Genomic DNA, 23613 nt, shown 5'->3' on the forward strand with positions numbered 1-23613 from the left:
GAGGGGACAGGAGGTTCTAAACTCTGAGTCAGCAGACATGGTGGTGGACACGACCCGAGGACCTCATGATTTTTCCGCATATTTTATGATTTCATGTTACCGAGAGGATATGAGTATTTTGTTCGCTGTTTTATATTACGATTTTTCTCGTTATATTTACGATTGAACTTGGATGATGTTGGTTATTTTTAATATGCGCTATTTTTATTGTCAAATAAATAAGATTATTTTAAATGTTATTTAGTAAATGCGAGCTTTTAAAAAAAAATATTCCGCACTTTTAAAACGGTAGACGTTACAATATATATGCAATAATAATACGAGATTAAAATCTGATTAAGAAGGCTGTCTTTTGGTTGATTATGTAGTTCTAAGTTCGAGCAAGCAAGTCTTTAACTTGTATATATGAACGACAAGATTCAAGATTGGCTCCATCTCGAGGAGCTCGAGTTAACCTCGTACTGATCAAGCTACTGTTTGAACTTTGAATCGAGCTCGTGTCATGACCAAACTCAAATGTGAATGGAGTTCCTAGAGATATTTTCATATTTTGTTCTTTTTTTCTTTAATGCTTTACCTACCTTGACAACTAATTTTATGATAATTCAAAATTAGGTTTTTTATTTTTAATTTAGCCATGATTTATTTAGAATCGAGCTTGAACTTGAAAACTCGGATCCGTTCGTAAGTTGGGCTCGACTCACATGCAATATAGCTGGCAGTGGTAAAATTCATGGCTCAATTTGGCATGACAATTAATGACCAGCAAGAAATCACATCTCATGCTTCTTTTTACTTTTTCTTCATTCACGTCAGTCCCTCCCATGTTACTACTATATACACTAGCCTATCACAACACTTCCACTAACTATCAAAAAAGTGAAAACTAAAATCCACCAAACGTTTTATGTACCGGCAGTTCATACTTAAAACATCGTTTGGTTCGAACGATAGAAACTTTACTTTGTTATCTCATCGATCATTTGACTCGAATTCTACCGTAATTATGTTAACTATTTCTTTCAATTTATCATCCACATGCTACATATTTTTATAATCTTATCTCATGAGTCAAGTGAAACCCTACTTTATAAAACATGCTTTAACTCTGCATTGCGACTATTCGAATTAACAAATTTGTCATTTAGAACTATTAGATGGTTGAAGAGGGAACTTGGCGAGAATTCAGGAGAGTTATATGATCGTCATGTTGAAATACTAAAATTTTAAATTTCTAAATGTTTCAAATTCTTTGAACTTGGCTTTTGATTAACAACTCCTTTGTCGGAATATTTAAATAAGTAACTCTAATCGAACTCGAATATAGAAAAAGTTATTAATCTTTATTTCACTAGTAACACGTTTTTAGAAATATGTTATTTTAACAAATGAAAGTCATTTTTTAATATCTATATAAAAAAAAATCATGTTTGATCAGAGCTATTTGGTCTCGGTTCTTCTCTTTCGTCGTCGATCCCGTTTCATATTTCAGATGAAGTCAGTCACCGTTGCCCCCCTCACCCCGACTATAATTTAACTTTGTCCCAAGTTACTGGTGCATATATATTCACCATTATCAAACGTACGTCAATGGCCCCCCCACCAATGACCGAGACAACTGGCAACTTTGATTCTTCTCGAAATAGATATACAATATTAGGGCAAAAGCATAGAGCCAAGGACAAAATTTGTCTAGGATTTGAGTGCGATTCATTTGCTCTCATATTTCTTCTTCTTCTTCTTCTTCTTCTTCTTCTTCTTCTTATATATTCATACAAATCAAGAACAAAAACACAGCTCATATATCATCGTTCTTCTCGCTTCACGATCTCTCCCTCACTCTCTTCAACAAGAATTCAATATATATCTAGCCGATAATTATGAATATATCGACCTCTGAATGCAGCAGCGAATGCGAATCCGGATGGACCATGTACTTGGATCAAACATCCAATTCCACGGATCGGTTCACCAGGGATTTCTCCAAGAATTGCGAAGAAAACGGGGCAGATTCTTATGCGTACCAAGATCAAGAAGACGATGAAGATCTGTCCATGGTGTCGGATGCATCATCCGGCCCGCCTCCACACTTGCAAGAATACGAGAACTACGCCGCCGCGGGCCGTGGCGGGGGAGGTGAGAAACATTTCTTCCGTGGCTATGCATCTTCGGTTTCGGAAGATTCGAATAAGAAGAAAATCAAGCAGAAGAGCAAAGCAAAAGAGACAAGAGATTACCAAAGGCAGCAGAATTTTTGTCTTGCTGATACTGCTAGCTCTCCAGTCTTTCATTTTCCCCAGGTAAGTTCAAGAAAATTAAAGTAAATGGGGAAAAAGTTGTCCTTTTCTATTTTTATTTGGACCCTTCTGAGATTTCCATTTTGTTTTTATTTTGAAATTTTCATTGATTAAGTATCTTTAAATTGAATTTCAGGACAATGTAGCTCCTTCTGGCTTTTCACAGGTCTTTTCTGCAGCAAATTTTGAGGTAACAGATTTTTTCTACCTTCTTATTATAACTGGACTGATCCAAGAATTCCATTGAAATTCTAGATAAATTACATATAATTTTTATTTGCATATCATTAATGATGATAATTTATAAATGTTCAGAACGAATCGATACCAAAGAAACAAACAGGATTCCTCAAATCTTCCACAAAAGGGAAATCCGGTGAGTAATTTTTTGCCCCATTTTTGCTAGCTGTGAATTATCTAATTCAACATTTTCATTGGGAAAACGACTAAAATTTTACTTTTTCAGGCAGTTTTCTTGGAAGAAAGAGGCAGTGATGAGAGAATAAAATTTCTGTCAGATTCTTCTGCAAATTGCTGAGCAAGAAATGCATGAGGTTCTGGAAGCAAAAGGAAAATGGCAGTTGAACTTTTGAAAAATCATTGTTTGCATCCTTTTTTAATTTATTTCTTTAATCTTTCCTACCTGTTATTTGTTCCTGTCCATGTAGAAGGGAACAAGCCTGAGATCAAAAATGTAAAAATGAAGTTTGAAAAATGAAAAAAAAATATAATAAATCAAATGTTCTATTGAAGTTTCGTTTTCTGCATTAGCTGTCTCACACAAGAATTGGATCGTTTCATTTGCCTTTATCGTTCCGGAAAAACTATTGTTTATAAAAAAAACTTCGTTGCTGTCAATGAAAATTAGCTCGAATTCGTATAAATCGAAGAACGAATTGTGATTGGATTGATGCATTTGAGGAACTCAATTTGTGTTTAAAACTAATCAGTCAAAGTTCAGGATTGCTGGACACATGATTCAATCCAAACTTAAGAAAAAACAATATTTATTTTAATAGAATATTTTCGTTAGTTACGGAGTCGACTACGTAGATATTAGTTATTCAAACTAAGATTGTCTCAGGTGTTATTTCTTAAACAAGATCTAAGATATCATTATTAAATAACGTGTCAATCTAAAATATGTCAGATTGAGGTTGTGTTTGATCTCCTCTTGACACGACCAAACCATATTAGAATCTAACTTTTATTCTCAATTCAATACTGAGAATTTTGACTTTATCTAACTATGACATTTATTTTATTTGTATATTCTAAACTGGTTCTCAGTCGATTCAGCCGCATAAAATAAGAATACATATTGCTCTATCTTGAGACTAGCATCTGTGATGTAAACGTCATGTATTGGTAAGGATATAAGGATGTTCATTCATACAGATTCCTATTCATTCATACAGATAAATGATATTTTGATGATGTACTGAACAATCATCCCTAAAATTTTCCAAGTGGTTACCACTTGTCGAGTGAAATAGTCTGCATTTACGGTTGTACACCATTAGTTCTTTGACCCGGGACAACGTGGAGGCTTTACGTACTAACATCCACTTTGATCCGTTTTACCGACTCCATTGAGAGACATCAAGTGGCGAGATTATGTATAGTGTTGAAATACGTATGAGTTAATGCATTTTAGTCGGAGATTTACCACTCACCTAAGGGTGAATATATCTTATGTGATTTGATGAGTTGATAGTGCAAGGAATCTCTGACCAGAGTAAGACATATATATGCATTTTGGAAAGACGCTTTCTCAGTTGCACATATGTGAGGCCCAATAAGTATTGGCCCAGCCCATTTCCATTTAAATAAATCAACCCATTTGATAGAAGATATCAGATCGCTCTAATCCAGAAAAGAAGTTTTCCCCAGCCTTGCAACTCGTCGCTTCTCTCTTGTTTCTACCGCCCTCGTGTAGCACCGCCCTCGGTCGGAGAAGTAGACCAGCAGCTAGTAATCTTCTTCCTCCTTTCGATTAGCTACTTTCCTGCCTTGAATTGGAAGTTTTCGAGTTCGATCGGCTTGATTTCCAGCAACTGTGCGTGAGCTTCGATTCGGTTTTAGGTAAGCTTTTGGCTTCGAATTTTGGTTGTTCTTGGTATGTTAGTTTATATAAGAGAAGAATTGAGCTTTTCCCCTAATTTCCAGCTAGGTTTCCGGCGTGAACAGTATTTTCCGGCGACTTTTCCGACGAGCCATTTTCACGAGATCACCATTGTGTGTTTAAGCTTCGTTTCTTGAGGTATTAAGCTTGGAATTTCAGAATTTGTATGGCTTTAATAGGCTATCCGGAATTCGATTTTTTAACCGAGTCGATTTAAATTGTTTTTAGTCATTTGGTATGCATTGTATTGAAGTGTATAGCGAATTTATATTGTAGGTTTTATCGTTGGACGAGTTTCATTCGATAGTCCTTAAGAATTTACCGTGGTATTGTAAGTTGTAATTGAGGTACGTTTCAAACCTATATCATTATGACGCTTATATTGGCGTGTAAGAATATTCGGTGAATGTTGTTTGCTATTATGTGCATTGAATGCTTATTTTGTTGCATTCATGCATAAATTGTATTGGCATAACATATTGAGCCTTGACTTCTTTGACGGCTATTTATGTTGATTCTGTTGAGATATTGAGTCATCAGAGGGACGAGTGGGTTAGGATTAGCCACATTCCTAGATGACAGCTAGGGACGAGCGACTTAGCTACTCGCATTCCCGATGCTACGTGCATGGACGAGCGGCGATTTGATGCTGCATTCCTGGCACGGGTGGCCACTGTTACTGTTGATGATGCTATTCGTTTGGACTCCATTTGGTATCCGTTATTCCATTGTTACCATTCATGCATCGCATAGCATTGCAATTACTTGATATTATTACATGTCCTTTATTTACGTCATGATTTTACTGGTTTGTCGTACTGGGATCCGACCCCTGTTTTCTTTTGATGTTGTGGTTGTTTTTGATGACATAGCAGATCATTCCAGGGGTTTTGACGCGTCTGGTGGAGCGTCAGCGAGTGGTAATCAGTAGTCAGTCGGTTGGTGTCAGAGTTCCCAGATATTTATATATATATTATGCTGGTTTGATACATTTGCCAGGGAGATGCCCTGTGTAGCTGTATGGTTATGTTTTAATGTTGTTTGGATTTTATTTGTGGTATGTTGTGTCTAGTCCTGGCCAGTGCGGCTGTAGGATGTTGGTGTGGTTGATTGTGAAACTGATGTTATTTTCGAGCGTATATTGTTATTGTTGTGTTTCGAAATTTTTGGGATGTCCTACTTACGGGGAAGTCATGCCGAAATTTCTGTAGGCCCTAATGAACGTTTTAAACTCGTTTTCGCTGTTTACACCATTTAATCCTTGTTGTGTGGTAATTAAATATCAAATAAGAGCACGGGCTCTGACAGTTTGGTATCAGAGCCTAACTGGGATACGCTCGAATTAGAGTCTAGGACACTCTAGTTTAGGCACAAATAAAATGATTGTGCATGTGTTCGATTATTTGCTCTTACTTGTTTCTATGTTTTGACTTAATTGTATCAGCATGACTAGAGCGTATAGTTGATTAAGTTGTCATTTAATTTAGAATTTCCTATTAGTTTAAGTTTATCCTCTTGTAATCAACCGATTATTTTGTTTCTGCCTGTGGATTAAATACTTGTGTCTTGTAGATGGCACCTGGTCGTAAGGGCAGAAAAGGAAAGGAAGTTGTTCAGGAATCTGAAGCTCCTAATCTTAGAGGACTTAACGAGACTGATTGGGGAAGACGAGGTCGTCGTCCTCGTGGTGAAGCACGAAATGCTAACGTTGAGCATGAAGTGGATCAGTTGACTAGAGGAATGGGTGAAATGGAACTAGTGATATCCCGATTTCAGAACATGCGTCCTCCTCGATTCTTTGGGAATGAAGATGGTGAGAAAGCTATAGCATGGTTAAAAAGTATGAAGCGTTTGTTCAATATGTTGGAGTACACTCCTGACTTGCAGCTTAAGTTGGCTATTTGTCAATTAAAAGACCGAGCCCAGTTATGGTGGGAAACTACTGAGGAAGCTTTGAAAGAATCAGGTGAAAGAGTTACTTGGGATGTATTTTGCGCTCAGTTTGCTCGAGAGTATTCACCACCTTCGTACTATTCGGCCAAGGAAGCTGAATTCAATAGATTGAGTCAAGGTAATATGACTGTAGTGGAGTATGCCTCTCAATTTTCAGCGCTTCTTGCCTATGTTCCTCAAGTTGCTAGCAGTGATCGGAACAAGCTATCGCATTTTATGCAAGGATTGAATCGAACCATTTGTACTTTAGTAGCCGCTGGAGCACCTGTTAATTATGCCGATGCCGTTGAGAAAGCCAAGAATGTGGAGGCGAATTTACTTTTGGCAGAACCACAGTCAGTTCAACCAGGTTTTCCTCAGAGTTTCGGAGGCAATGTGTCGATGCCAGTGGGTGCACCATTATACCGTCCTTTACTGCCGTACCAGCCTACGCAGTCTTATCAACAACCAAAGCAGCAAAATTTTAAGGCCAAAGGAAAACAGTTCAAGAAACAGACTCGTAGTAGTTCTTCTAGTTCCGGCAGTCAGCGTGGAAGTTCAGTTGGGTCCCCAGGTGGAGTATTTTGTGATCGTTGTGGTGGTAAGCATTTCAGCACTCAGTGTACGGGAGTTCACGGATCTTGTAATATTTGTGGGCAAGTTGGACATTATGCTAGAGTATGTCCGAATGCAGTGAGACAACAATTTCAGCAACCTCAGTTTGGTCAGGATTTTAGAGGACAAGCAACCAGACATTTTGTTCCGACTCAGTCTTTTCAGCAGTCTAGCTATCCTCAGCCTAGAGGTTCTGCACAGCAGCGTTTCCCAGGGCCACAGCAGGCTCGAATTCATGCTTTAACCCAGGATCAAGTTCAAAACGCACCGGGCGGAGTTATTGCAGGTATCTGTCTTATTTTTTATCATCCTGCTCGTATACTGATAGACACATGAGCATCTCATTCATTTGTATATGTTGTATTTGTGATGAGCATGAGATTGCTGCTACTCCGTTGATAGATACTGTGTCAGTCTCTACACCTGCTGGTGTATGTTTGATGTCTCATGAGATAATTCTGAATTGTGTTATTAGATTCGATGATAATATTATGATAACTAATCTCATCAAGCTGGATATGTCTGACTTCGACTGTATTCTGGGAATGGATACTCTGTCTAATTATCGAGCTACCGTCGATTGTTTCCATGGAGTTGTCAGATTCAGACCGTATTATGGCAGTAAATGGAATTTTTACAGTAGTGATTCGCAATCACGTATTCCATTAGTGTCAGCAATGGAAATGTTTAGAATCTTGTCGACAGAAAATGAAGGATTCATGATCTATGCAGTTGATGCGACACAGGGAAAAGATTTGAAGTTTCTGATATTCCTGTTGTCAAGGAATTCCCTGATGTATTTCCCGATGAAATTCCTGGATTTCCACCCCAGAGGGAAATTGATTTTAGCATTGAGTTGGTGTCCGGGACAAATCCTATTTCGAGGGCACCATACCGTTTGGCTCCAGCGGAATTGAAAGAGCTCAAAGAACAATTACACGACTTACTAGAAAAAGGCTATATTAGACCAAGTATGTCACCTTGGGGAGCTCCGATATTGTTTGTAAAGAAGAAAGACGGAACGATGAGAATGTGCATTGATTACAGGCAGTTGAACAAAGCTACTGTGAAGAATAAGTATCCCCTGCCGCGTATCGATGACTTGTTTGATCAGTTGCAAGGTACATCAGTGTATTCAAAGATCGATCTCCGTTCTGGCTACCATCAGCTTAGAGTTCGAGAGAAAGATGTTCCGATGACAGCATTTCGAACACGTTATTGGCATTATGAATTTCTAGTTATGCCTTTTGGATTGACTAATGCTCCTGCGGTTTTTATGGATTTGATGAATCGTGTTTTTCGAGAATTTTTAGACAGATTTGTTATTGTCTTCATAGATGACATTCTGATTTATTCGAAAACAAGGAAGGAGCATCGAGAACATTTAAGGTTGGTCCTCCAGACACTCAGAGCAGCGCAATTGTATGCAAAATTTTCTAAATGTGAATTCTGGCTGGACAGAGTTGTATTTCTGGGTCATGTTATATCAGCTCAAGAAGTATCAGTGGATCCTAGTAAAGTGGAAGCTGTTATCAATTGGCCAACACCGACGAATATATCCGATATTCGTAGTTTCTTGGGATTGGCAGGATACTATAGGCGTTTCATTGAAGGATTTTCTATTATAGCAAGGCCTATGACTCAATTAACGCAAAAAGATCGACGTTTTGTGTGGACTGATGAATGTGAGTCAAGTTTTCAGACTTTGAAGGAAAAGTTGACAACAGCTCCAGTGCTAGCTTTGCCATCAGGCTCAGGTGGATATGTTGTTTGTTCAGATGCATCTCTAAATGGACTTGGATGTGTTCTAATGCAAAATGGGCGAGTGATTGCATATGCTTCTCGTCAGTTGAAGCCGCATGAAACCCGATATCCAGTTCATGACTTAGAGTTGGCTGTCATTGTGTTTGCATTGAAGTTATGGCTTCATTATCTGTACGGTGAGCAGTTTGTGATTTATTCGGATCACAAGAGCCTTAAATATCTTTTCTCACAGCCTGACTTGAACATGAGACAACGTCGATGGATGGAGTTACTTAAAGACTTTGATTGTGAGATTCAATATCAACCAGGGCGAATGAATCTTGTTGCAGATGCTCTCAGCAGGAAGTTTCATAATGCTATGCTGACATCTTTGACTATCTCTAAAGTTCACGAGCACTTGGGAACTTCAGGATGGACTTATCAGATCAGTGGAGACTACTTCATAGTGTCATCTATTCAAGTTGAGCCACAGATTTTGTCCAGAATCAAAGCAGCACAGAAGACCGATCCGCATATTCATAGATTGAAAGAATTGTCTCGAACAGGTCAGACAGAAAAGTTTAGTATTGCTTCAGATGGCAGTCTGCGCTTTAATGGTAGACTTATGGTTTCTAATTTGATAGATTTGAAAGAAGCTATACTACGGGAAGCACATTGTAGTCGACACAGTATTCACCCAGGAATTCGAAAGATGTAACATACCTTGAGAGCTCATTATCGTTTGGATTTGCCGCAGAGTTTGTCTTTGATACATAATGTGTTTCATGTATCTATGTTGCGGAAGTATGAGCCAGATCCGTCTCATATCTTGAATGTCGAAGATGTGGAGTTGGACAGTTCCCTTAGCTATGTTGAACATCCAGTGCAAATTTTGGACCGTAAGGAAAGACAGCTCAGGAGCAAGACGATTCCATTGGTTTTGGTACAATGGAGTAGACATGGAAGAGAAGAATCTACATGGGAATTAGAGGCAAAGATGCGACAAGAATGGCCTCATTTGTTTGAGAATGTAATGAATTACGCGATGTATTCTGAATTTCCTATGTATTATCAGATGTAATGTTGTGGATATCAGTGTTGTGTTTGTTAAATTTCGAGGACGAAATCTTTTATTTAGTGGGGGAGAATGTGAGGCCCAATAAGTATTGGCCCAGCCCATTTCCATTTAAATAAATCAACCCATTTGATAGAAGATATCAGATCGCTCTAATCCAGAAAAGAAGTTTTCCCCAGCCTTGCAACTCGTCTCTTCTCTCTTGTTTCTACCGCCCTCGCGTAGCACCGCCCTCGGTCGGAGAAGTAGACCAGCAGCTAGTAATCTTCTTCCTCCTTTCGATTAGATACTTTCCTGCCTTGAATTGGAAGTTTTCGAGTTCGATCGGCTTGATTTCCAGCAACTGTGCGTGAGCTTCGATTCGGTTTTAGGTAAGCTTTTGGCTTCGAATTTTGGTTGTTCTTGGTATGTTAGTTTATATAAGAGAAGAATTGAGCTTTTCCCCTAATTTCCAGCTAGGTTTCCGGCGTGAACTAGTATTTTCCGGCGACTTTTCCGACGAGCCATTTTCACGAGATCACCATTGTGTGTTTAAGCTTCGTTTCTTGAGGTATTAAGCTTGGAATTTCAGAATTTGTATGGGTTTAATAGGCTGTCCGGAATTCGATTTTTTAATCGAGTCGATTTAAATTGTTTTTAGTCGTTTGGTATGCATTGTATTGAAGTGTATAGCGAATTTATATTGTAGGTTTTATCGTTGGACGAGTTTCATTCGATAGTCCTTAAGAATTTACCGTGGTATTGTAAGTTGTAATTGAGGTACGTTCAAACCTATATCATTATGACGCTTATATTGGCGTGTAAGAATATTCAGGTGAATGTTGTTTGCTATTATGTGCATTGAATGTTTATTTTGTTGCATTCATGCATAAATTGTATTGGCATAACATATTGAGCCTTGACTTCTTTGACGGCTATTTATGTTGATTCTGTTGAGATATTGAGTCATCAGAGGGACGAGTGGGTTAGGATTAGCCACATTCCCAGATGACAGCTAGGGACGAGCGACTTAGCTACTCGCATTCCCGATGCTACGTGCATGGACGAGCGGCGATTTGATGCTGCATTCCTGGCACGGGTGGCCACTGTTACTGTTGATGATGCTATTCGTTTGGACTCCATTTGGTATCCGTTATTCCATTGTTACCATTCATGCATCGCATAGCATTGCAATTACTTGATATTATTACATGTCTTTTATTTACGTCATGATTTTACTGGTTTGTCGTACTGGGGTCCGACCCCTGTTTTCTTTTGATGTTGTGGTTGTTTTTGATGACATAGCAGGTCATTCCAGGGGTTTTGACGCGTCTGGTGGAGCGTCAGCGAGTGGTACCCAGTAGTCAGTCGATTGGTGTCAGAGTTCCCAGATATTTATATATATATTATGCTGGTTTGATACATTTGACAGGGAGATGCCCTGTGTAGCTGTATGGTTATGTTTTAATGTTGTTTGGATTTTATTTGTGGTATGTTGTGTCTAGTCCTGGCCAGTGCGGCTGTAGGATGTTGGTGTGGTTGATTGTGAAACTGATGTTATTTTCGAGCGTGTATTGTTATTGTTGTGTTTCGAAATTTTTGGGATGTCCTACTTACGGGGAGGTCATGCCGAAATTTCTGTAGGCCCTAATGAACGTTTTAAACTCGTTTTCGCTGTTTACACCATTTAATCCTTGTTGTGTGGTAATTAAATATCAATTAAGAGCACGGGCCCTGACAACATATCATTTCACTATTTTACTCAAAGATATAATACATCATTATCGAATTCATTTAAAACTCTCGATATACCAATGCTTGTAGATTCGATCGAGATATATGAGTTGAAAGGACAGTACTGTACGCTAGTCATAACTTAAGGTTCCTGTAGGCACTATCAGTGATACCTAGGGGATCATGGAGTCATGTTACTAGATGCTATTATCATAATCTGATTGGTGCAATCAGACTTCATTTTTCACGTTCTTGATCAAAATGTTGATGAAAAAAATTATGCTAATTAGGGTAAACCCAAATAGAAGCAAATGTTGTTCTGAATCACATGGAGTTGTGAACTCACAACTACATGTATCCTTGAACCATTGAAGATTACACATGTAATGGATTATGTGTTCTCGTTGAAATAGTCAAGTTCAATGAGTTGAATTTGGCGACTGTAGTTTGATTAGATCAAACATATTACTTATAATTGAGTTTATAAGTTGATTTCATGTAATGGAAGTTGTAGAATTTAGCTTAAATGTTAATTAAGTGAAAATAGTGAAACTGTCTGTTTTAGTGAAGGAGTCACAAAACTGACAACTGTAAAAAAATGGATCAGTGAAAATTTTGGTCCTTCGAATTTTTATTTTTTATCTGAATAAGATTTATAACCTCGATACATCAGCATTTTCCGATTATCGATCGGAGTTATAGTGATTCACAATTATTTATTTAATAAATTTAGAATATACAATTTAAATAGGAAATTGGTAATCGTGACTAATAAGTGTAAAAATCTCTTGGAAATTATTCTAAGACATCATGTGAATTGTTGAAATCATAAGATGCCCAACGAACCTTTTGAACATAAATTTTTTTTGTTCTTGGATGCTAGAAAACAGTACACCAACAACTTTGTCCACGTATACTCTCTCAATTTAGATGTTGAGTGAGCACTTTACCAAACATATGACGAGTGACGATGGGCCAAATCAAATATTTAAATCATATAACAAATCAAATATGACGTGTCTATTATTAAACAAATATTAGACAGTATCACCACGGTTGACAACCAAAAAACATTTATTTTTTGGAGAGTGAGACATATATAGTAAATATTAGAGAGTAGAGCAAGGGACAAAGTCAACTATGGCCTTTGAACTTTTGGGCTACAAATTGTCCTAAATAAATTAAACAAACATAAAATTTATTTAATCCTTCTTTAAACACATCAATAATAAAAACGAAAAGAAATAAGAAACATTAAAACCCTTTGTAATTTAATTCAGACACGTGTATATTGAGGAAGAGAAATATTTCAAGAACATAATTAAATTATGTTCTTGAAATTTTATAAAAATAATTTACTTGTATTGCAAGAAAAATCCATTATTTATATTACCTTGGAAAATCATTTATGTCTGACGAGCATGTTGTTATTTTCGAGAGTATTGAATATCTTACCAACTACTGAAAAAGAGTATAAATATATTTCGAGAAATTTGTGGGCACAGAAAATGACAGAGAAAAGCCAAGATTTAATCAATAAAGGAAAATGAGTATTGCCAGCCTAGCTTTTATAACTGATTTAGGTGTACTCATTTGCTGTCCGTTTGGTAATTGCAATGTTTCAAAAATGATATAACAATTTGAATTATGTAATATTTTGTTTAAATGTGCATTATGTAAGAAGTTTGAATCTGATTTAAATGTTGCCTATTCGAGATCGAGCTTGATCAGCAAAAGTAATCTATTTCAAGTACAAGCTCGACTCATGTATTTATTGAATATTTGCTTGAGATCGAAAAAAATACTCGGACGCTTGAGAGGGAGATCCCACAACTTATGACAACTACATACCTAAAATTGTAATCACCATATTTAAAATTTCGTGAAATTATTGAGTTTGTTTGGATTGAATTGTTCCAAAAATATAACTGAAGGTGTTGAATCATATCTTTGGAAATGAGAGAGATTTTAGGAAAAGGACAAGAGATCCCCAGGCTGTGTCCTAACAAGCTCTCACTCCACACTTTACTTCATCGTACCATGATTTTAAACGATGGCAAAATACGGTTAATCCAATCAGACGAATATTTTAAAAAAAATACTCTGATATTTATTGTTCGTACGCAGCGGCGGCGTAATCGGCATTTCAAAAACCAGTTGGGAAAAAATAAATTAAATAATATTTTCCACCATGCAAAATATAATAATTTTATTTTTTTTAAATTGTTCTTTGAAATTATAAAAAAAAATTAAGTTTTTTAAACAAAATAAGAAAAAAATTATAGGAATTTTACGGCGAACAAATTCCCAGCTAGCTTTACCCAAATATAAGTTGCAGTTTGTAATACCATTTCGCATTTTACATATATAAGATATTCATATTTCATAATTTAAATACATAAACTTTTTTTAAAAAAAAACCCTCTAAATTTTCATGTTATTTTATTTGTCGAATACAAGTTACCCATTTTTCCATTTTAATTCTTCCAAATAACTATAATAAAATTAAAATGAATTTTTTATAAAAATATTAATACAATACAACGTAAGTACTACTTATCCATATAATTAATTTAACCTAGATATTATTAAAAAAAATCATGGCCCTCTGTGTGTGTAAGTTTTGAATTAATTATTTACAATGATGTTTTACTATTAGGGCATCCGCATTCGTCGGAATTAATCCATGTTAATAACTCTCCATATCTCATCAAAAATGATGGGGTCCACGAGCCACATATTCATTACATTAACACTTCCCCATTATTAACACACACCCACATTCATTTAATTTCAATTTTCATTATTTATGGGTCCCACTGTCCACTTACTCATTTTTTTTTTATTTTTAATATTCAATATCTTTCTAATATTTTTAAAATTTTACAACAAATATTACTAAAAATAAATAGTATTATTATTTTAAAAATAACTTAATTCCAATATTCATTAAAATATTATTAAGAAATGAAAAAAAAGTTGGACTCTTTTATTTAAAATATTATTCAACACAATCTCTTTAAAAAAAACACAAAATACAAAGAAAACGAATTACGATAATTGAAAAGAGAATTACATCAATCGAAAATTACATATTCCATTTCTCTCTAATTTGGTCACACAGATGTTCATGAACTATAAGCTGCTCCGGCGTCATTTGTGAAGTGTCTTTCGAAAGGATTTCGTATTTCTTAAGCAAATATTTGCTCTTTTTAGCTTCAGATTTGTTCAAAGCCGCTTTTGCTTTCATCTCCTCTATTGCAAGTTCTTTTTGTTTCCATTCAGATTCGTTCTTCTTTATGTCTGTATACTGAGTAAAACTTTCGAACAAACTGTCGTATCTGGTTGTCAAATCCTCCATCGATGATTTTGCTTTATTTTTACCTTTTCTATTTGCGGCTTTTTGACCAATTGGACGAATCTCTTCTTCATTTATATCTAAATCAATACTCGCATCTTTGTTCGATGAGGTGTTGCTAGCCCCCGACTCTGAGATTCTCGCTTTCTTTGTACCAACCAAGTGATCATCGGACTGTGGAGCGAACAGTGGACGTGTTTTCATGATTCTCCACACATGCTCCAGATTAAATGCAACTCCATTATTTTCATCACGATATTTTTCATATGCAAACCGCAATATGTCTTCATCACTATGGCCGCTTCGATAAGTATTGTAAACACTATTATAATTTGCGTTGAAGCGATTTACCTTTTTTTGGACGGTATTGTGCCAATGAGATCGAATCACGTTTAAAGCTCTCCGAGATGAACCAGCGGGACGATTGTCATTGTAGTAGTCCGCAACACGTCTCCAGAAATCATTCCCCTTCTGATCATTGCCGATGACTGGGTCATCACTCATTGTGACATACGATCTCGCTAGTAGCTCGTCTTCCTCCTTTTTCCACATTATTCGCTTCTTCGTACCCTCAACATCTACATCAGCATTTTGCACATTTTCGAGATCAACTCGTGTTTCACGGTCGGACAACTGAGTCTCTGGGACAAACGTAGGAGTTGACGACTCGTTTTCGATTGGCATATTGGTGGATTGTGGATTATATAATCCATAAAAATAAGGCGGCATGAAATCTGGGTTGCCTATACTTTGCCAATATTCAGGTGTAGGCGGTGGATACGGAGCTCGGGAGGTGTAATTTGGATGATTCGAAGGATTTTCATAACCTTGGAAATTTGAAACAAACGGCCAATTTGGAAATTGTGGTGGATATTGTGTAGAAGAAACAAATCGAGGTCGATTTTGTGAGTTCTGACTATTGTCACCCATTTGGCTTAAAAATATGAAAAGATAAATGTTGTGGGATGAATTTGTATAAATTGATTAGTATATATAGTGAGTAATTTCGAATATAGCCGTTAGTGCATAATTTTGCCGTTTGAAAATAGCCGTTGGTGATAATTAGCGACGATTTTTGAAAAACCGTCGCACATAGCGACGGGTGTTAAAAACCGTCGCAAATAGCGACCTTTTTTTAAAAAAAACAGACGCTTTTCACTTTGCGAAAAGTTGCGATGGTTTACGAAAAACCGTCGCAAATTTCGAAATAACGCCGTTCATTCTGATGAATTTCTTGGCTGCCATGTCAGCCAAGATTATTAATTCTTGCGCCCACATTGGTGGGCGAAAATTAATGGGTGTTATTAACACTCATTAACCAACCAATGTGGATGTCCCTTAGTAAATATATTTTTTTGTGGATTTAATGTATTATTTTATTGATTTATTTGTACCAAGTCAAACGTTTGTCCCATGATATAAATATTTGTCATCTTATGTTAATAAAATACACAATGGCTTCCTCCTCGTGATTGCCCACAATTATTTTTTACCCTGCTTTTTTGTGACTTATTGTACATGGGCACACGCGTTATTATCTATTTATTGTCATGCCTTGGGTCCGTGTCTACGTTATTGTATCATACATCTCGTTTTACGATAATAGTTAAGCAAAATTGTTATAAGAATCTAGATATTTATAAAAAAAATTAAAATTTCATTTTCCACCAATGTAGGAAAAGAGTGTCACAATCATCATTTCTTCAGAATGTGACGTTCTCGTCGCAGCTTGTTCTTCGATCCACCAGCACCGAGAATCTAGAGATGACTCCTGCAGGTTCAAGAAGTGCTTCTACCTTTGACTCACGTTTTTTAAAAATGAATGTTTGCAATGATTTATAAGGCTTTACAAAAGACTCTTATAATAACTTGAGTTAATCATTTTCGTAAATCGAGAACAAATAGGAATTAGTTTTTATATGAGTCTATTGTGCATTTGCGTAGGGGCAGGCCTAGGCTTGGGGCGTGACAGATTGTCCTGCAGGTTCAAGAGTTGGCTCCTACCCACGTTGCACTTTGCTCTGCATAGCACTTATTTTTCGATGTTCCTGTTGGTGACTTTTTTATACCATTCTATCACATAGCTCCGGGCCTGCACCTTCGCGAATGCTCAATAGTCTCTATAGAAATTATTTCTTATTCGTTCTCGTTTTACGAAAATAATTAACTCAAGTTGTAATTGAAGTTTATTATAAATCCTTATAAAAAATTTTAAAATTTAATTTTCAACCATCAATACGAGACAATTAACTTTTTCGAGATAAACATCCAACGACAGCCGTCTTAATTACAACTATCTGATTTTTCTTAAGGGGTTAAAATTTTGAAAAGTAGTACAAAAACTTTTTAAAAAGAACAAAGCTACCCACTTTCTTCTTTAAGAAAAAAAAGGGGGGTTATCCTCTTTAATATACTAATATATTACGTGTTGAAGTGTAATAATTGTCTTAACTACAAAAATGTTCAATATGTATTCTTTAGCATATCATACGATTTAAAATATTAGAGTTATACAATCACCATTAGATATAATTTTTTATAAAACAATAAATTCTTGATCAAACGGTGTCGATAATGATAACATTTTAAGCATTAAAAGATTATAAATATAAGTCTGCTAGCTACTGAATTATTTTAACACTTGAGAATTTGTTTAGGAACACAACTCCAATTATTAAAGTCAAAAGAGCGATTAATTAAAGTTTAAAGGTAGTTGAAAAAAGACAAGCATCAAAGCCAACTTGTTTACTTAACATCATACTTTAAACCTTAATATCCGCACCTTGCAATAAATATTTTATTTCAGTTATTTATAAATTAATTTTTATATGTTTTAATTAAAAAAATTACAATTTGAAGTATTTATTATAAATTCATTTTCCTATGTTTTAATTAAAAAAAGTTACAATTTGAAGTATTTATTCAGTGGACGATATAACCAATCCATTATATTACAAAATAAATTACGTCTAACACATATTAATGCGATCCTTGCGAGCTGGCCCAAGTATGAACTGGCCCATTGATGAGAAGGCCTGCTCCAAGTATAAGACGAGATAAGTGGGCTGGGCCATGGCGGCCTGTTTGATCTATAGAGATATACACTCGCAGTTTCTATATTACCTATATATCAGCATAGATTTTCAAATCTTTGGTGGTCATATTAGCCAAATGGATAAAAATTCACCATTTCGCTTACCATTTCTCATACGTTAAAGACAAGGACAAAAATATGCGAAACAGTCTTACATGTTAATTTTACGATATAAATTTCCGACCCGACCTGACCCTACCCGACTTATAAAAGTATTAATTTTATGTTTAAAGTATAATTTTTCATTACAAAAATACCATTTTTTGATAATTATGTTATTAAAATATATTGTGTGATATATCTGTATTTTAATGAAAGTATTCGACAAATTTAAAATATTATTTTTTATGTTCAAATTATTATTTTCAATGCAAAAATATCATTTTTTGTTAGTTATGTTACAAAAAAATAACTATTCGACGTAACTTTAAAAATTTTAGTTTTGACGTTTAAAACTTGTAATAGGTAATAAATTTTGGTTTTGACGTTCAAAACTTGCTTAAATTATTTACCTTTACCGATTTACTGTAAGGGCCCGTATGTCGTATTTGTAAATTTGCGGAATTATTTAAATTTTTCTCTTTAAATAAATAATCATGCAACATTCATAAAATAATATGATAAAATAGGTTTAATTTTTAAGATAGCAGCGGAAGTAAATATTGTGTTCAAAACAATCACTTAAAAATCATGCAACATATTAAAACTGAGTTTGAACATAAAATATTGCATAAACTGAAACATGAGGTCCTCGGGTTCCTACTACTGCTGACCCAAGTTAGCTCACTGGTCCCCGCCCTCGGCCTCGACCTCATCAGTACCTACAACAATCAAGTCTAGTGAGTCTAAAGACTCAGCATGCATATATCGTGAATAACAAGTAAATATATCATAAAATTTCATGTAACGTAAAAATATCGTATCATAAAGCGTAGGGTGAAAATCATGTCACGAGTAATTATAAATACGTGCATATCTGAAAATCATACGTAAAAGCTTTGCTCAATAGAGCTCTGTCATAACATATCATATCGTAATTTTTCTGTAGAGATAATGTTTCTACGCAAGTGGCCTATAACATAACATGAACGTCTGATCAGACTAAACCACAGTATACTGGGCGGTAGAGATCATCACAGCCCTTGGACTGGATATCTGTACCCATACATAATCGTAAACCGGTCGTAAGTCACCGGGTGAAGCAATCCTATAAGCGTAAGGTGGCCACAAGACATATCACATATATCTCAAAAATAAACATTTTATATTTTATGCACGTAATATAATTATAACCATGTTGTTACCGAATGAGTTGGATCGTTCCCAGGCTCGCTGCTAATTCTAACATGAGGAACATGCAAATAAACTCAACTTGACCAACATTTCATAACCGAACCAAAAACGAGACAATTACGCCCGCAAACTTAGTATTCAACCATGGCTTCGTACCAACTCGAACCAACATTGAACCATCGTTTAGCCATGATTAAAACACACCTAAAATACTGGAAAATATATCCCTAGGGCTGTAATACACGAAAAATGTGAATGGAGGCCAAAATCATAAAACGATCTTTCGAGAGTCACTTTGGCACATTGCACCGTAAATTCTCGTACGAGCTCTAAACTTAACCAAATCACGAACGGCCAAAGACATGACCTTCCTAACTCATTGAGGTACTGTCCAGTCCAAGGCCATAGGATAAAAGCCAACCAAGAACTCTCAAAAGCCTCCTGAACCGCAACACTGTTGCTGTCCAATTTCAGTGGCAGCAGCTGTGCTTGCTTCGCTTCGTTTACAAGGCTAATGGCCATTGGGGCTTGAACCACCAACCATAGCCTCTTCCCAACATCCTAAGGTGTGGCGTGAACCATGGCTAAGGGTCCTAGGCCAACCACATTCCAAGCAAACACCTAAGACAATGCAGAACTCCCACCCGAGAACCATGCTGCGCGCGTGGGGTGTATTGTTTTATTTTGTTGTCATTTTCATTCCAGTGGTCATATGATCGACCATGGCATGATCTAGACATCATGAGTTATTGTGTGAATCATGGCTAAGGGCTAAAATCCAATAAATATCCACCCAAACCTCAATAGCCGAAACCACTCACACAAAATCAGAAATGGAAATCGAAGGGGCACTTGTGTTGTTTGTTTAAAATTTCGATGGGACCATGAACCAAGCCTTGAAAGGCCATCTTGGTCACGTCATAGACATGATAAGGAAGAGTTCTAACCATGGCTACAGTCCCTAGGACAGCCATGGTTCGAACACACACCTTAGACAACTAAAACACCAAAAATCGAGCCTCAACTTGCAACTATGGGAAAGTTGCTGTCAAGTCTTGATTCCTGAGTGCATGGCCTTGAACCAATGGACCATCATGACTCCAACACACCCTAGTACATTCCTAGATGCAGCCTTGAGCACCTGGAACCGAGCCAATCCCTGAAATCACAAAACAAGCCAACCCCTGAAGCAACAAGGGAGAGCCGAAAATACTGCACAGATTTTTTTTTTTTTGAAAAGTTTCTGTCCAATTTCGGTTTTTCCTCATGAATCATGAACATATAGTGTTTTAAAATATTTATAGGACTTGATTGAAGAGAAATGAATAATATAAACATGCCTGAAATTCGTTTAAGAAGAAAACAAACACTACGACGAACACGGCGCGACGGAGACGGAGTTTTCTTTTCTTTTCTCTCTTGTTTTATTGTTGATGGTTCACGATTTTTGGCTGCTGGTTTTGCTCTGAAATTCGAAGGTAGGGTGGAGGAGAGTGTTAAGGAATGAAGGGGGAAGGTTACTAATTAAATGAGGAGGTAGAATGACAAATTAAATCATTCTATCCTAGTTACTAGTGAGATATAGAATGAGGTGTGATATCATGGGATTGAGGGGTGATTTAGGGGGAGTGATGGCCGAGATTCTTCATCAAAAACAAGGCAAGAATATTGCTTAAATCATTAATTATTGGTGATTAAAATTGAAGGGATTATCATACCAAGAAAGGATAAGGAAAGGTGGCAAAAATGAAGAGTTACCAAACATAATTAAATTGCTTAAGGGAGTGGCCAAAATTTGCTATCAAAAATGGGGTAAAATATTGCTTAATTCATGAATTTTAACTCTTTAAAGTTTTAAACACTTATTATGTATTTTAGTAAATTAATAAATTAAGTTAGGATAGTAATTTTCTTGCATGCTTGGCTAAGTCTTAAAATAAATTACTAACATGTTAAGTTAAAATTTCTTAAATAAAATAGGCCTAAATTAATTTATCCCAATTGGTTACACATTTTAATTTAAACTTTTAATTAATTATTAGACATAAAAGAACTTATTTACTACTTAACTCCAATTAATTAAATAAATCCATAAACATTCTTTTACATTAAAATAAATTATTTTTGGCTTAAATTAAATTTAGGAATATTTTCTTATTATTAAATTTTATCTCAATACTCCAACTTCAGTCCGACCTCGCGTATTTAACCGAAAAGATAACACTAAACTTCTACGATTTAAAATAAATGATCATGAATTAACAAATTTAAAAATGAACTAAACACTTCATAAATATAAAAGAAATCATTTTTTTAAATAGTAGTAATTATGCATGGCTTATACGTAGTCTGATTTACCGGGTTCTACATTTACGCTCGGCTCCAACTATTCCGAATTTTAATAAATAATAAATGTTCTTGTAAATATCTACAAATGATCTATTGTATCAAACGTCTTTCTTCATTCTCCGAATCAAGTCCACTCTAGATTGTTTGTGATCCTCTTCTAATTTACACTTAAAAACTAGAAAAATTTACACGTTGAGACTAATGGCTAGAAGAAGGCAAGATTCTGACAACGGCGCGGCAGCGTCAAATTAGGGCAACTGCGGCGTACGATGGTGGAAGTGATGGTCACGACCGTGGGCTTCAACAAGAGCAAGGTGGCCTGATTTTGTGTATAAAGAGATAGAAAATGTTTAGAATGTAAAATTGACATGTATTGTCATATATATAGTTTTCATAGATCAATTTATAATTAAACTAGGACCCTTACTTGAGAGTTTTTACCTAGTCAAAGATCTCATAATAGTTTTTACTTTGTTAAAACTTTCACTAATAGTTTTTATCTTGTCAAACATCTACTAATATTTTTGTCTAACTAAGACTCCTACTAGTTAAAGTTTTATTAGGATTACTGAAACTTATTAATAAAATAATCCACTCTTATGGTTTCATCATAATCTCAATCGACAATCATACATCACCGATATGACGATGGTACAAAACTCATTATATGATGCAAAGTGAAAAGTTATAAGTTCAAAATTTTCCGCGAATTCATTTTTTGCAACTGTCTATTTGGAGCTCAAACACTAAATTGGGCAATTGCACCCTCCTTACTTAGTTAGCATTCTAACTAACCTTAACAGCTTCGAAATATAGAATCCACTTATAAACAGCTTTATAAGTCATGTGTTTGATCTCCATCAAACTAAATCACTAGATTCAACTCCTTGAATTTGACTATGTCAACGAGTACACATAAATCAATAATTATGTGACCCTCAATAATTTATGAATTGAGCTAGTCGTGGGTTCACAACTAATGTGATTTGAGACAAAATTTGTTTTTTTATACGGGCTTACCCTTGTAAGGCTCATTCTTTCCATCAACCCTTTGATGACAAAAACATCATAACTCAAATATGTTTGAATCCATCGGATCATGCTAAGAGCGTCTAGTAGCATCGCCTCATGATCCTCTATGTATCATTGATAGTGTATGCAAGAACCAATATGTTATTGTTAGTGTATGGTACGGTCCCTTCAACTTATATTATCCCGATCGAATCTGCAACCAATGATATATTGTGAGTTGTATATGAATTCAATAATGATATGATGTATATTTGAGAAATTATAGTGATATCATGTGTGCAATACACTTTTCATAAAGCACAATTTATACTTTGGTCAGAGATTCTTTGTACTAACTCATTATATCATATATCATGGATATCTACATTTATAGATGAGCGGTAAATCTTCGAATACAATGTATTAATATTGTCTCCTATGTATGTCAAAACTACACCTAATCTCGCCACCTGATGACCCTCACAGAATAGATAAACGAGTTAAGTGCAACACTAATACGTAGAGCCACTATTTTGTCTTGGGTCAAAGACAAATGATGTACGACCATAACCGCGAATCTAATCTGTAACGACCCAAGACTATCCCGATCTTGGGCTCTGACTATGGGCTCTCTCTGGAACTCTAGACTCTTCCCTCACGGGCTTTCCATAGGCATCATTACTCATAAGCTACTCCAATCCATGCACTGGAGTTTGTACCTCCCCAGGATCGAACCTAAGACCACATGGATATATAGGTACTTAGCACAATCCTGGTACCAATTGAGCTCGGGATAGCCTTGGGTCGTTACATAATCTACTCGATAAGTGATAACCACTTGAGAAGTACGAGGGTTGGTTTCTCAGTGCAATCATCATATATTCACTCACATGTATGATTGGACATTTTCATGCTTATTCCAATGAAACATGACATTTTATCTATGCATTTTGCTTGTGTATACATATAAATTAAGTGTCATAATTTGATGAACCCAAAAATATTATT

The 23613-nt window shown here is 35.8% G+C and overlaps 2 protein-coding genes across 3 annotated transcripts; both read left to right on the forward strand.

The window, feature by feature from the left end:
- Positions 1 to 1669: 1669 nt before the first annotated feature.
- Positions 1670 to 3012, forward strand: LOC142544972 (protein SOB FIVE-LIKE 5-like). 2 transcript variants are annotated; one of them, XM_075651969.1, is made up of 4 exons: positions 1670 to 2300; positions 2434 to 2463; positions 2613 to 2673; positions 2764 to 3012. In XM_075651969.1, the coding sequence occupies exons 1-4, from the start codon at positions 1881 to 1883 to the stop codon at positions 2790 to 2792; spliced, it is 540 nt and encodes a 179-aa protein (XP_075508084.1). In that variant the 5' UTR covers positions 1670 to 1880; the 3' UTR covers positions 2793 to 3012. The 2 variants fall into 2 exon arrangements, with proteins under 2 accessions (XP_075508084.1, XP_075508083.1); XM_075651968.1 differs by having other exon boundaries at positions 1672 to 2300; positions 2434 to 2487.
- A 2982-nt stretch (positions 3013 to 5994) lies between these two features.
- Positions 5995 to 9430, forward strand: LOC142544349 (uncharacterized). The gene is made up of 3 exons (XM_075651406.1): positions 5995 to 7255; positions 7716 to 7940; positions 8460 to 9430. The coding sequence occupies exons 1-3, from the start codon at positions 5995 to 5997 to the stop codon at positions 9428 to 9430; spliced, it is 2457 nt and encodes an 818-aa protein (XP_075507521.1).
- The last annotated feature ends 14183 nt before the right edge of the window (positions 9431 to 23613 follow it).

This window comes from Primulina tabacum, chromosome 5, assembly GCF_025594145.1.
Source record: "Primulina tabacum isolate GXHZ01 chromosome 5, ASM2559414v2, whole genome shotgun sequence".
Classification (NCBI taxonomy): Eukaryota; Viridiplantae; Streptophyta; class Magnoliopsida; order Lamiales; family Gesneriaceae; genus Primulina; species Primulina tabacum.

What these genes read in the sequence shown, in the direction of transcription:
- LOC142544972 (XM_075651968.1), top strand. Translation starts at nt 1,881, where the DNA reads ATGAATATATCGACCTCTGAATGCAGCAGCGAATGCGAATCCGGATGG. An exon ending in CAGTCTTTCATTTTCCCCAG is followed by an intron (nt 2,301 to 2,433) that starts GTAAGTTCAAGA and finishes ATTGAATTTCAG; the next exon opens with GACAATGTAGCTCCTTCTGG. An exon ending in TTCCACAAAAGGGAAATCCG is followed by an intron (nt 2,674 to 2,763) that starts GTGAGTAATTTT and finishes TTACTTTTTCAG; the next exon opens with GCAGTTTTCTTGGAAGAAAG.
- LOC142544349 (XM_075651406.1), top strand. Translation starts at nt 5,995, where the DNA reads ATGGCACCTGGTCGTAAGGGCAGAAAAGGAAAGGAAGTTGTTCAGGAA. An exon ending in ACCGGGCGGAGTTATTGCAG is followed by an intron (nt 7,256 to 7,715) that starts GTATCTGTCTTA and finishes GATGCGACACAG; the next exon opens with GGAAAAGATTTGAAGTTTCT. An exon ending in AAAAGGCTATATTAGACCAA is followed by an intron (nt 7,941 to 8,459) that starts GTATGTCACCTT and finishes ATGTTATATCAG; the next exon opens with CTCAAGAAGTATCAGTGGAT.